This window comes from Urocitellus parryii, chromosome X (assembly GCF_045843805.1).
Source record: "Urocitellus parryii isolate mUroPar1 chromosome X, mUroPar1.hap1, whole genome shotgun sequence".
Classification (NCBI taxonomy): Eukaryota; Metazoa; Chordata; class Mammalia; order Rodentia; family Sciuridae; genus Urocitellus; species Urocitellus parryii.
In genome coordinates, this window is record NC_135547.1 from 3,227,595 (window position 1) to 3,243,058 (window position 15,464).

General features: G+C 35.0%; 1 protein-coding gene across 1 annotated transcript in view; it reads left to right on the plus strand.

Annotated features, from left to right (window-relative positions):
- Nucleotides 1–15,464, plus strand: part of Gabra3 (gamma-aminobutyric acid type A receptor subunit alpha3) — a 122,741-nt gene that overhangs the window by 85,425 nt on the left and 21,852 nt on the right. Inside the window, exon 6 of the mRNA XM_026403517.2 lies at nt 10,029–10,172. Coding sequence (XP_026259302.1) covers nt 10,029–10,172 — 144 coding nt within the window. The remainder of the gene's footprint in view (nt 1–10,028; nt 10,173–15,464) is intronic.

Here is a 15,464-nt window from a genome sequence, read left to right on the forward strand (position 1 = left end):
TAGACAGGAAGAAACTCTGGAGACTTTATCTTTTAGAGTATTGCATTTCTCAGTAGCTGCAAATTTTACAGAGAAGAGAGTAGATACTCCATTTTCAAATGAATTAGAAAAATCAAAGTTGAATAAAAATTGAGGGTTCTGAATCTAAGAATTGCATAGTATCTTATGTAAGGAGTCATCAGATTAATATATCAAGATCTGTGATGATCACATCTAAATTAGATTTAGCTCTATGTTTTGAAATAGAAAGTGCTATTCAAAAGACTCAAATAATTATGTATGACATATCTTTTCAATCATTAGTTTGTCAAATATTTACAGATTGCCTCCTGTGTGTCAGCTTCTATTCTAGGAGTTTGGAATGCATCCATGAATAAAACAAAAACCTCTGCCCTTGTGGAGCTTATATGATAAGAGAGGGATGGTGAAAGATAAAATAAACAATGAATAAAAAGTAAAGTATAAAATAGGTTGTAAAGTGAGAAGAACCATGGGGAAACATGAAAGCACTACAGAATAAGGAGAATCAGTCATGCCTAGACAGAGAATAGGTGTTACTATTGTAATTGAAAACAGAGTGATCAGGATCACCCTATTTTATTATGAAACAATATGGAGTTGGGGAGGCTAGGGAGAGGATGTGTAACAGGTACCAAAATGCAGTTAGGTAGGAGGAATAAGTTCTACTGTTCTATAGCATAGTTGGATGACTATAGATAGTTGTTATTTTGTATGTATTTGACAATAGCTAGAAGAGAAGTTTTGGACTATTCCCAGCACAAAGAAATCATGAATGTTTGGAGTGATTGCATATGCTAATTACCCTAATTATCCAGAATTGATCTTCATAAGATCACAATCATAATTCGTACAATTGTATACATGTATTGAAATATCACACTACACTTCATAAATGTCAGTTATTATGTTGTCAATTAAAATTTTTCAAAAAGTGACATTTGAGAAGAAATTTTTATGAAGTAGAGGGGTTAACAATGCAGATATCTGAGGGAATAATGCTCTAGGAAACAGTAACTGCCCAAGGAAAAGATCAGAACAGTATCTGCTTGTTCAATAAATATCAGAACAAACAATGTGGCTTCCCAGAATAAGTGGAAAGCACTGGAAAAGGATGATACTAAAGAGGGGACCAGGTCATCTAGAGTCTTGTAGGGCATTAGAGGGGTTTGAATTATATGCCAAGGGACAATGAGGAGTGATTAGAATATTTTAAACAAAATAATGCCATTATCTACTTATTTTTAAAAACATATTACAAGGGAGTTTTAAAATAACTAGAGACAGGATATAAGCAGGAAGTTCAAGTAAATGATTATTGCAATATTTCAGGTGACATATAATGATGGAGAGATAATGGAAATCATTGAACTATCTCAAGTCAAAGATGCTGATGGATCATCTCACAGAGATAGTGATAAAAGTGATGAGAAGTATCCTGATTCTGGATATGTTCTGAAGGGAGATACAACAGGACCTCATGATGGATTACATGTGTAGCATTATGACAGAGAACTCTCTGGTGACTTGTAGATTTTTGTACTAATGGATCTGCTATTGAACGAGACTAGTAATACTTCCATTTTGGGTAGGACAGAGTTGATTGTTTGTGACCATTGCTCTCATAGTAAACAACTAGAAAACCTAAAAGTATAGAATGGATAAGTATAGAAGAGACTAAAACTCTAGAGAAAGTGGGAAAACATTTCATACATCAAATTATGATCTAACTTTCTATATCCCTGGGGCAATTTGCTAATTCTGGTCTTGGTTTGCAGCTTGGATTCAGTTTGACTCCATTAACAGAGCATGAGGCCATAATTCAACATGAAAAGAAAGCATTGAAAAGCAGAGTTGCCTTTCCCACAGTTTCTCAATGGTAAACAGAAATATGTGGCAGGTTGTCAGTTTAAAACCTTGGGAGCTATGTCGTAGTTACAAGGGAACAATAGGGACACAATGGATTTAAGCAAAACTATAATCCAGCTCAGTCCCATATGAGATTAAGGTGAAATTTTCACACATATCAAGGAAGGAATGAAGCCTCAGAAGAGAGGCTTCTATCTGAGTTTTACAGTTTTACATGCAATGTTTGGAATTTAATTTAAAAAAAATTGTGAGTCATATGAAAAAGCATGGCCATATGACCTAAAACCAAGATTTATAAGCAAGAACACAAAATATAAAAAAAAAAAACATGCAGTTTATAGAAAAAGACTTTAAAATGTTTGGCTAATATGTTCAAGAAGAAAAAGAGGAAAAAATGAATAGAGGAGAAAAAAGATAGACCATTTCAGGTGAAAATTGAAATCTATAAGAAGAATAAATTGAAAATTACTTATAGAAAAGTATAATATTTAAAATTCAGATTTAATACATAGATTAACAAGCAGAAAACAATGTTAGATACCTGGAAAATGAGTAAATGAAAAAAATAGCACAATTGAAGCACAGAAAAACAAAATAAAGAAAAGAGTAAGAAGCACGTAGGACATAGCAAAATAAATTGAAATGAGTGATTTTATAGAAGGACCACAGGCAGAGAAAGGAGCAAAACAATCATTAACTAGTTAATGCAAATCATTTTAAGACTGATGAAAATTATTAATTCAAAGACAAAGCATGCAAACACACAAAGCACAATAAACAGGAAGAAAACAATGCAAGAATAAAGCCAGAGAATTTTCAGGCAAATATAATCCAGTATCAATTATCTACAACTATTTTAAAGCAATAATAATTCAGACAAGGTATTGTTGCAAAGACAGATGTATACACTGATGGGACAGAATAGAAAAGAGACATTTGATTCTTATTTCACATCATGCACAGAAATAAATTCCAGATGGATTTGTAGATCTAAATGTAAAAGGGTGAAAGGGAAAATGGTAAAGATTTTAGAAGAAAACATAATAAAATATCTTTATGGTCTTTAAAGTGGTAGAGATTGTACCTTATACAATACTTTCTCTCTCTCTCTCTCTCTCTCTCTCTCTCTCTCTCTCTCACACACACACACACACACACACACACACACACACAGTAACCAATTACATTAGCAGAAAATGCAAATTAAAATCCAAAGTGCATTACTATTCACTCACTGAAATAATCAAAATGAAAAAGACAGAAAACATCACATATTGGTGAGGATGCAGAACAAATATGTGCTGTCATGATGTACTGATAGGAGTATAGGTGTGGTGGTGCACACCTGTAACCCAGCAGCTCCGGAGGCTGAGGCAGGGAGATTGTGAGTTCAAACCCAGCCTCAGCCAAAGTGAGGCCCTAAGCAACTCATTGAGACTCTGTCTCTAAATAAAATACAAAATAGGGCTGGGGAACTAGCTCAGTGGTTGAGTGACCCTGAGTTCAATCACCAATACCCTGCTCCCTCCCAAAACCAAAAAGAGTATAACTTCATAAAGTTTTGGGAAAAGTATTTGGTGGAATCTAATAAAGCTGAATATATACATAACATATAAGCTTGCATCTCTAGACCACAGTTTGTTTCCATTTGTTTCCAAATTAAGACAGTGTTTATATTAACCAAAAGGCACAAATGTATTTTTATTAGTGTACTGTAGTTATACATAATATTAGAGTTAATTTTGACATAATTGTACATGCATGGAATATAATTTGTTCCAATATCATTCCCCAGTACTTTCCCTTACCCTCTTCTCCTCCCTTTCCCTATTCCCTTTCCTCTACTCTTTACTGATCTTTCTGCTATTTATATATGTTTGTTTTTAAATTAATACCTTGTGAATATATATGAACGTGAGATTCACTGTGGTATATTCATGTATGTATATAGGAAAGCTGGGTCAGATTCATTCCACTGTTCTGCCCTTATCCCATCGCTCCTCCCTCCCCCTCAACCCCCTTTCTCTACTCCATCTTCATGGGTCACCTTCTTTTTCTTTATTTTCTTCTTTTGTTTTAGTTTCTGCATATGAGAAAGTATATGACTCTTTAATTTTTGATTCTGTCTTATTTCACTTAGAATTATTTTCTCCATTTCCATCCATTTACCAGCAAATGTCATAGTTTCATTATTCTTTATGACTGAGTAATACCATATTTTCCTTATCCATTCATCTATCAACAGGTACCAAGATAGGCTCTATAGGTTGGCAATTGTGAATTGTGCTGCTATAAACATTGATGTGGCTGCATTCCTATAGTATATTGATTTTAGATCTTCTGGATGTATACTGAGGAATGGGATAGCTGAGTCATATTGTGGTTCCCTTCCTAAATTTTGAGGAATCTCCATACTGCTTTACAGAGTGGTTGCACTAATTTGTAGTCCCATCAACAATGTATGAATGTACCTTTTCCCCCACATCCTCACCAACATTTATTATTAGTAGTATAGAACCAAACTTTTTAATTTTTTTAATGATCATTATTGACATGCATGTTGTTAAATAAGAAATAGCAAGTTTTTAAGTGTTTAAAAGAGCCTGGTAGTATATGGAGGAAACTCAGAAGTATAACTAAGAAGAACAAATAAAAATAAATAAATAGGGCTGAAGTTGTGGCTCAGTGGTAGAGCACTTGCTTAGCACATGTGAGGCACTGGGTTCCATCCTCGGCACCACATAAAGAAAAAAATAAATAAACAAAATAAAGGTATTGTGTCCATCTACAACTAAAAATATAAAAATAAATAAATAAATAGAAGTTGGAATATGTGAGAGATCCTCTTTGATTAGTATTTCAATAACCACCTTTGGACCTAGTAAGTTAAATAGAATTACCAGAGTTGCAAGTCTTAAATATCAGTTTAAGGATTTATTTTACTTCCCAAACTTGTTATTTATTGTAAGAACATTCTCTTGGTTTGTATACAGTATACTATTTATGTGTGTGAATATATATATATATATATATATATACTTATACTTTATATATACTTATACTTTATATATACTTATACTTTATATATACTTATACTATATATAATGTATAAGTATATAGTACACTATGTTTATGGCTTTATTTATATTTAATTTTCAAGAATGATATACTGTCAGCAACATATAGGTATACTAGCACACACTTATTAAGCCAAGTCAACTGATAAGATTGTGACAACTTAAGTACAATGTACTCCTGTCCTTTGTTCTGTTGGTTTTTGGTTAAGATTGTCCTTTTCCATCTCCTAAAAGTGGCCTCATCTTGTGAGTATCATCTATTTTATGAATACTTCTTTAACATTCAACTTTGAGCAGGAACAATAGTGCTTATTTCTGGTTTCACTTAACACTTGCTTTTGTTTCACTAGTGCACACATTTCTTATGCTGAAACTTCCACTGTAACTGTTGTACACTTTCCCCTTCAATGGATTGTGGGCTCCTTAATTGTGGTTACTGTGCCTTTTTATCCTTTGTTTACCAGTATAGGGTCAGGCTTCAAGTAGAGATTCAGTCAAGTATCTTTCAATTTGTTCTCATTTTTGTCCTTCTCCGATCCCCTTTCTTTGTTCCATCTTTTTATTTTTATTTTTTAATTTTTGGTGCTGGAATGGAACCCAAGACTTTGTGCACTCTAAGAATGTGTTTTACCATTGAACTACACCATCAGCTCTCAACTGTTTTTTTTTTTTTAAATTTTTTCCCTTTACTTCTCTCCCTTCATTAGTTCATGCCTTTCCTGCTTTGATCTCCATATTATGAAAAGATAATATTTTTTATCTACAAAACGATTCTGTTTCCATATATTATTGACAAAGAAATTGATATTTTTTTTCTGCATAAAGCAATTTGCCATTCTGGGCCCGGTGAAGCTTCTGAGACACGGTTAGATGCACAATATAATTTCACAACTGAAGTAGGGCCTGCTAGGATTTTGAGGGTTAGTATTCAGGAATGTCTGCTCCAGGTACTCAGCCTCAGTTAGAAATCCAGTAAGAATTTTTTTTTTTTTCTTAAGAGTGAGAAAAAAATCTGCCTTCACTTATCCTTTCCTTGAACAAACCTGCTGTAGTTTTCACATTGTCAAAATTTGTGTAGCCAGGTACGGTGTTGCATGACTATAATCCCAGCTGCTCAGGAGACTGAGGCAGGAGTATAGAAAGTTTAAAACCAGCCTCAGCAAGTTAGCAAGGCCTAAACACCTTAGTGAGACCCTGACTCTAAATAAAATATAAAAAGGGCTATGGAGGTGGCTCAGTGGTTGCCCTGGGTTTAATCCCTAGAACCAACCAACCAACTAACAAAATCTTGGGTAGATTAGTTGGAAGACTGTATTGCTCTTTAAATAGAGAGTGTTGCAACCACCAGAATAGCAAAGATAAGAAGATATATACAGCTGGTTCTTTGCTTAGGAGTACAGGGCACTCCAGAATAGGTACAAGATGAAAGGCACTAGGAAAAAATTAGAAGACAACATCTTGTGAAATCACATTTCACTAATAGCACTGTGACAATCTCACATGATATCAGAAAATATTTTAGGCAATGGTATGGAAACATTCCTGAGATTTTCCTTTCTTCTTCATGATAATGGTTTAAAGAGCTACAATTCCAGGTGGGAGTCCTAGATACACAATGGGCCTCAAAGGATTCTTTGTTTTCAAGGTTGAATCAAAAGAGATTATAGCCACATATAGGAGGAAGTCTCTTGGCCAGATGTCACAAATTGGGACTGCATCTGTAATGTGTTTGATCTAAATATGTGTTAATTACTTTTAAAATTATTTGCCAAGATTTGAAATTTAAGATATTGTCTCATAAAATTCCAGATATGTTTATCATTTCATGAAATCAGCGTATCTGACAACACTGGGCTTAAATCTTACATGGCTGCAATTGACTAAGGCTGGTTAGTCCTGTCCTTTGTAGATGTGCATATGCTTGCCCAGGACACATGATCCTGACCATCACTTTTTCCTTCTCCCTGCAAACAGGCTCCAATATCAGTTGCTATTAATCAACCTATTTGCATTCTCATTTTACTTATAATTAAAATCTCCCAGTGAATTTAAGAGGAAATAGTTCTTGTATCTATACTTATCATTAAAAAAATAAAACACAGACTGAGGTGGCTATGTTTCAAAACAGATGGGAGAGTTTGCATTTCCTTATAGGAATGAAAAATATTTCTACATCTTTACTGTGCATACAAAGTATACTTTTGCTGAAGGGATAAAACTTCAAATATTATAATTATTCCATCCATTATAGAAAACTACAGTTGATATACAGAAATCACCCCTTATCTAATCTAGTGGGATATGTTCCAAGACTTCCAATCCTTGAATCCATGGATAGTACCAAACTCTATCTAGGTATAGAATTTTTCCTATACATACATATATATGATAAAGTTTGATTTATAAGCGTGGCATGGTAACAGGTTAGCAATAATAAAGAATAATAAAGTAGACAATTCTGTCAATATACTTACTGAATAAAGATTATATAAATATGCTTTTTTGAGGCTGGGATTGTGGCTCAGTGGCAGAGCGCTTGCCTAGCACGTGTGAAACCCTGGCTTTGATCCTCAGCACCACATAAAAATAAATAAATAAAATAAAGTTATTGTGTTCAACTACAACTAAAAAATAAATATAAAAATGTTTTTTCTGTCTCTCAAAATGTCTTATTGTACTGTACTCATCCTTCTCCTTCTTGTGATGATGTGAAATGATGCAATGCCTACATGATGAGGTGATGTGAGGTGAGTGTTAGGCTACTATATAAGGGTTATTTAAGCACAAGTACTGCAATATCACAATAGTTGATTCAATAATCAAAATGGTTACCAAGTGACTAATGGGCAGGTAGCATTCACAGCCTGTATACAATGGACAAAGGGATGATTCATGCCCCAGGCAGAAAGAAGTAGAATAGCATGAGATTTCATTATGTTATTCAGAACACCAAGTAGGTTAAAACTTATGCATTGTTTATTTCTGTGATTTTCCTTCAATATTTTTGGACTGCATTAATTTAAGGTAACTGAAACCTTGGAAAGCAAAAGCACAGGTGGGGGGGAACTACTGCATAGAAAAGATGTACAATAAAAATGTTAATTTAAAGAACAGACTGAAAGTTCAACAAGTTTTGTATTTGAATGTATACCCTAGGTGTTGCTGCTGGGAAATGCAGTCATGTCATCAGCAATAAGTTTTCTCAGGCATCAAAATATTTTACAGATGAAAAAATTATAAAAATATCTCTATAGCACAACAGAAATTATGTATAAAAGTAGGAGTATTGTTGGTGCATTGAAGAAATGACTGAGGCCATATATAGGGCAAGTTATTTTGAAAAGTTAAATTTCTTGTGACATTTTATTTTCAGCTTATGACAGCAAAGATATAAAAAATGCCATAGAATTATACATGCATTTTTCATGATGTCAATGAGAATTTTAAAGTGAATGAAGAAGTTTTTGCATGGTATTCTTTTAAGAAAATCAGTAAAAGGTTTTCTTAGCTATATTGAAAAAGCTCCTAAAAAATATAATGTACATGCATACCCATGTTTATAGCAGCACAATTTACAATAGCCAAACTATGGAACCAGCCTAGGTGTCCATCAATGATGAATGTGTAAAGAAAATGTGGTATATATCCACAATGGGGTTTTATTCAGCTATACAAAAGAATGAAATTATGGCATTTGCAGGAAAATGCAGGGAACAGGGCCATTATGTTAAGTGAAATGATTCAAACTCAGAAAGTTAAGGATTGTATGTTTTATCTCATATACAGAGACTAGAGAGGAAGAAATAAAACAAAAATGGGGCAGATCTCCTAAAAATCAAAGGGAGATCAGTGGAGAAAAGGGGAGAAGGGGTGGGAGGTAAGGAGGTGGGGGGGAATGCTGTGGAGTGATATTGGCCAAATTATATTGTTATATTTTGTGCATGTACAAATATTTAAAAACAAATCCCATCAATATATACAACAATACTGCACCAATTAAAAATGGGAGGAAAAAAGCCTAAGTAAAAAAAAAAAAGTATAATATAAACAGATCGTAGACTTGTTATGAAATATGCATCCAGTGTTGCCGAATTTTTCAGGAACCCAGAATTTACATTTGTTCACTGTTAGATTCACATCTGATTTGTGGCAAAATTTCCAATAGACCACGTTATGAACATAGCAGTTGCCACCAGGAGCTGAAAACACTTCCGTTCACTAACTTGAACAACATAGCTCAAAGCTTGCAGGGAAAAGGTGAACAGTGTGAATAGTTTCCATTTATGAACCTAAGTGCCTGAGATAGGCAGGGCAAAGAAATTCACTGAGCAAAAAGGTCAATTGTGTCTGGAAAGGAATCAACTCATTCATTTCCCTTACCTACACCCCTTTTAAAGTTAATATGTATAAAATCTGTAGTTGACATTGGAATTCCAGATAAAACATTAACACCCTCATGAAGAAGAAAAGATTTCAGTTTTCTGATTTGCACATCAAAATGGTAATAAATAAGTTATGAAAGAAAACTGTGATCATTAATTCTTGGTATTTCAAGTTTGGATTTTTATTTTTAATCTAAAATATCAGTAGTATGATTTTTTTTTTTGCTTCATCTCATATTATCACCCATAGTGAATAAAAGAAAACTTTATTACTTTTCTGGCAATGTATTTTTCTTAGAACTAGTGTGATTCACTCATTCAAAGTAGCTTTTCTGGCTCCCATAGACATTTGAGTTTGTGATGTCTGCATGAGATAACATTATAGTCATTCCTCTCCCTGTCCCTACATTCTACCCTAAAAGAAAAGGAGACTGGTTATCAGTCTAGAAGTCTGTGAGTCATTGAAGGAAGAGACTATTTTGGGTTCATTACTATGAATATGGCATGCACTATAGTAATCATTCAATGAGTGTTGGGTGGATGGATGAATTCAGTTAAGGACAGAACACATACCCAGAACTCTTTGGGGGTACAAGATATATTTAAATCTCATACAATATCAGTATCATAAATAACCATTTTCCTTTCCCTTCAACTTCATCTTGACTCTTCTCTGTCTTAGATGCCTATACAACAGCTGAAGTGGTTTATTCTTGGACTCTTGGGAAGAACAAATCTGTGGAAGTGGCACAGGATGGTTCTCGCTTGAATCAGTATGACCTATTGGGCCATGTTGTTGGGACAGAGATAATTCGGTCAAGTACAGGTATTTACTTATTTTATTTAACAAACATTTGCATAACATATATCACATGTCAAACACTGTTCTAAGTGCTTATAATATTTATTCTTCAAAACAATGTCATGACAAAGGAAACTGAGACATAAAAAACTTCAGTGATTTGCCCCATGTCAGAGCTGTGTAATAGTAGAGCCCAAATCTAAACCCAGGCAGATTGACTCTTCAGTCCTTCTTTTTAAAATACTTTTTCAGTTGCAGGTAGACACAACCCATTTATTTTATTTATTTATCTATTTTTATGTGGTGCTGAGGATTGAACCCAGGGCTGCACAAGTGCTAGGCAAGTGCTCTATCACTGAGCTGCAACCCAACCTCTCTTAAGTTCCTCTTAACCATAGTGTCCTGCTGCTTTTGCCGGGGGGGGGGGGGGGGGGGGGGGGGGGGGGGGGGGGGGGGGGAGGTCAAGGGAGTATGGTAGAAGAGACAACAAACAAAGGCAAACAAACAAACAAAAAACAAACAAAGTGTTGGGAAAGCTGAAGTAGTGAGTTAATAACCCCAGTATAGGTCAGGCACATAGCCAGGAGGTCCAGGGAGTAGCCATGGAATTATTTTCCTAAGGGATCACCCACTTCAAAAAAAAATGTTATTTGCAAAATCTACCAGATCGTTTTTTTTTTTGTTGTTGTTGTTGTTTTTTTTGAGAGAGAGAGAGAGGAAGAGAGAGAGAGAGAGAGTTTTTTTAATATTTATTTTTTAGTTCTCGGCAGACACAACATCTTTGTTGGTATGTGGTGCTGAGGATCGAACCCGGGCCGCACACATGCCAAGCGAGCGCGCTACCGCTTGAGCCACATCCCCAGCCCCTATCAGATCTTTTTAATAGCTAGTTTTTGCATTTTAACAAATGGAACTGGAGACTTGTTCTGTAGCCTTAAGATTTTCCCATTTGTTAACTGGCCTGTTCTAGTGTCCCAAGGAAGGAAATACCATGAAATCCCAATTAATGTTAAAGTGTTTGGCAAAATGGAATATATTCTGAAACCCAATTATCACATAATATTTTTGCTGTGAAAAGATGGGAGCTTTCAACATTAATTTTTCAAGCAGCACTTGTCTCTGTGGATCCCCAGTTAGAAATAAAGTAGTGTATTTTGTACTTTTGTTTCATTATCTGACCATAAGCTGTGATCTCATGATGTCATAGCATGTCATGTTCTCTGCTCTCCATTTTCCCTCAACCCCAGGACCAGGGCAGGGTACCTAAAAAAGGTGCCATTTCAAATGTATTTGAGAGACAAAATGGATTTAGAAATCTAGAAGTAGGTGTGGGAAAGGCTATTCTTTCCCACAAAGGCTAGAGGTAAGAGAAACCATGTTGTAATGTGGCACAGCACAGCACAAAACAGCTGGGTGCAGCACAGCCAGCAAGGCCTTTGGTGAGGGCCTGCCCAGGGCTGCTGATATTTCCACCCCCAGGCAGAGTACTTCATCCATCAGTCCACTCTCCTCACTTCCCAGTCCCTCCTCTGCACTGCCCAACTGGCATCAACTTTTAAGATCAGTTGTTTGCTATCCACACAGCCTCAGATGCCATTTCATTTATTAAAACCACTGTTCCACCTTTATCACATGGACAGTGCACATTCATGATAGGAAAATTAAAATTAAAACTACATAGAGGAGCCAATATTGGAAACTAAAATACAGTCAACCCTCCATGTCTCTGGGGTTTATATCTGCTATACTGAATCAAGTACAGATAAAAAATATTTGAAAAAAAATTATATCTGCCCTGAACATGTACAGACATTTTACTTGTCATTATTTGCTAAAAAATACAGGATAAGAATTATAAATATAGTATTTACATTATATCAGATATAAGGAAGCTAGAAATGAGGTAAAGCACAGGGGAAGACACGCACAGGTTCTATGCAAATAATATGCAGTTTTATATGAGGGACTTGAGCAGTCAGGGATATAGAGGTATAACTGCACTCTTTAATTCCACTTTCTAGGAAAAAGTCTTCTTAGAAGATTTTTGTACGTTAACTGGTTATTATACATTTTGATATTTAAGAACATTCTCTGTATTTTTCACAAATATGCTTTATGTAAGTGGATCCATACCCTTGATACTGTTTTATATGCTGCTTTTAAATTAGTTTTATATTTTAAACATGTTTTCATGTTAGTAGATGTAATGGCCCAAATATACACAAAATTTAGTAACAGTATATTGACAATTAGAATGAACACGTGTTCTTTATTACCAGTTTTGGTTATTTCAAATAAAAAATAAAATGCTCTCTTACAAGGCCAGAGAATTCTTGATAATGATGTGATATGTGTTGTTGTCAATGGGAAGTGTAGTGTTTCAGTTTGAAAATTAGCAAAATAACATCTTCACTGTTAGTGGCCTTATGTATACAGATCATAATCTAACCAATTATCTACTATTATGCTCTGTGTTTTAATGCTCTGAATAATACTCAAAGACCCTCTTTTTCCATATATAATTTTGTTCCTCTGTAATTCTCTTCCTAGCATATAGACAGAAAATTGAGATTGATACTTCAGAAAGTAGACACGTTTTTTAAAATTTAATACATATTGACAAACTCTGACTCTGAAAGGTTAAACAATTCATACTCCCATTATCAGTGTATGAGCATGCTGCTTTCCCCTTACCTTGGCAACATGGATATTATGGATTGAATTATGTCCCTCCAAAATATATGTTGAAATTTTAACCCCAATACCTCAAAATGTGACCTTATTTGGAAACAGCGTCATTGCAAACGTAACTGGTTAGGATGAGATCATTCTGCAATAAGGTGGCTTTCTAATCTAATATGACTGGAGTCCTTATGAAAATGGGAAATCTGGACACAGAAACACACAAAACACTACGTAAACACAAAGGCAGTAATAGGGTGGATGTTTTTCCAAGTGGAGAAATGCTAAACATTGCTAGCAAACAACAAAACTAGCAAGAACCAAGGAAGGATTCCCTTATGGGTTTTAGATGGATCCTGTCACTGCTGACACCTTGATTTCAGATTTTTTTAAACTCATGAACATAGTGGTGAAATCGATAATGATAAAATTTTGAGCATATTATATGTTCCAAGCACTTCCCTGAGGACAGTATTTTCACTCATGTATACCTTTAACAACACTCTGAGGTGGCAGTATTATTATTCCATGTTGAAAGATGATGATATCATAGCTCTAATTAAATGTTTTAACAACTTATGCTTTACTTTTAGTGGCTCCTTTCATAGTTATAAATAGTGTGCTATTCCTTAACTTTATCCCTTTAGACATTAAACATAGATTCCCCACTCTGAAGTATGCAAGTTCATAACTCACTTCAATTACTCCTTACCATTCCTCTCCTGCACCAGTTTCATTCTAAGTCTTGGTAGCTGGATATAAGAGTCACCTATACTTCCTATTCTATCAAAGTTTCTGTTGTTTCCTCATCTCTTTCTTGTTTCCTACACCTACCAACTAAATTTTGCTTTCACTGTCAAAACATATTAAAATATACATTTAGTTCTTTTGGTAGGCAGAATAATGACCCTCCAAAAATGTACACATCCCCATTCCAGAACCTGTGAACATATAAATTTATAAGGCAAGGGATATTAAGGTTGCAGATGGAATTAAAATTTCTTATCAACTGCTTTTGAAATAAAGAGTATCCTAGATTATGTAGGTAGGTCCAATACAATCACAAAAGGTCCTTATCAAGAGGAGACAGAAAGACCAGAGTCAGAGAGCAAATGACTTAGAAGATACTTTGCTGCAGGCTTTAAAGATGAAAAATGGGGCCACAAGCAAGGAAATGGTAGCCTCTTCCCTAAAACCACCAGAAAAGAATGCAGCTCCACCAACAGTGTATAAAAACAGCATTAATATATACAATTTATATATAGTATGTGTCATTTAAAAATTTTAATTAAAAACTTTGATTATCACAGAATCCCATTTTAGACTTCTGATCTTCAGAGATATAAGAACATTGAAATACCAATGAGAAACTAATACAGTTCTATACCCATAATTAATCATTTTACACTTACTCTATAGATTAATTTTAAAATTTGAAAACCAGCAAGGGGACTTTGTATCAGTATGACTGTAAACATTGTCTTTTGGGGGAATTGCATTTCTTTCTTTGGAGCCTATCATCCACTTTAATTTTCCTATTTCTCTATAGTTTCTTTTGGCTAGGAGAATAAATATTTTATATATTCATTGTGAATGTGGAGGTAGGGCAGATTAACTCTTCTATGTATAGACCTTCAGATAATGACCCTGTTTTTCACCTGTTTTTGAGACACTCTCCTAGTTGTTCCTACAGTCTTGAGGCCTGCATCCTCTCTGGGTACTGCCAGCCAGCCTCTCCAATTGGCAGCGCCCCATCTGTTTCCCATCCACGCCCAGGACTGCTTGTCTGCTGGTTTCCTCCGTGGGCACTTTCTGCATTCAAAGTTTTGTTAAGCTCTTTCACTTCCTGTTGTTATCTTTCTCATGGGATTGTACGGTTTTAGTGCTTTCACTGTTGCTTAGTGAAATCTTAAGAAGAAGAGGAGTAAACATAAATGTGTGTGCTCAGTATGGTATTATGAACAGAAAACTCTAGTTTTTTTAACCTATATTATTAGTACTTTGTTTCCATTTTTAAAAAATTTACAGAGCAAAAACATTTGGAATTCCTTTTGGTTTACACTAAGGTAAATTACCCTCTAGCAAATTATCTCATTTTTCATCAGTGATTTCAGATGCTGGATTTAAAGCTGGATGCAGTAGTGCATCCCTGTAATCCCAAAGCTCAGGAGGCTAAGGCAGGAGGATCCTGAGTTTGAGGCAAGCTTCAGCAACTTAGTGAAGCCCTGAACAATTTAGTGAGACCCTGTCTCAAAGTAAAAGAACTGGGGATATAGCTCAGTGGTAGAGTACTCCTAGGTTCAATCCCTACACCAAAAATGACAATGGGTTTATCATGTACTAAGTCTACATACATGCACATGTATGCACAAATACACATATGTACATATAGGTCCATGTCTGGACTTATTTTTCCATCCCTCTTCCTCCTCCTCCTCCTCCTCCTCCTCCTTTATTTTCCATCTCTCCTCCTCCTCCTCCTCCTCTTCTTCCTCTTCCTCTTCCTTCTCCTCCTTCTCTGAGAAATAATTCCAGATTTTAGTATACTATGCAAGCACTCTACTGCTTAGTTACACTCCCAGCCCATATTTAATCTTTTTTTTTATTGCTGTCTATTCTGTCTGTGTACTGCAT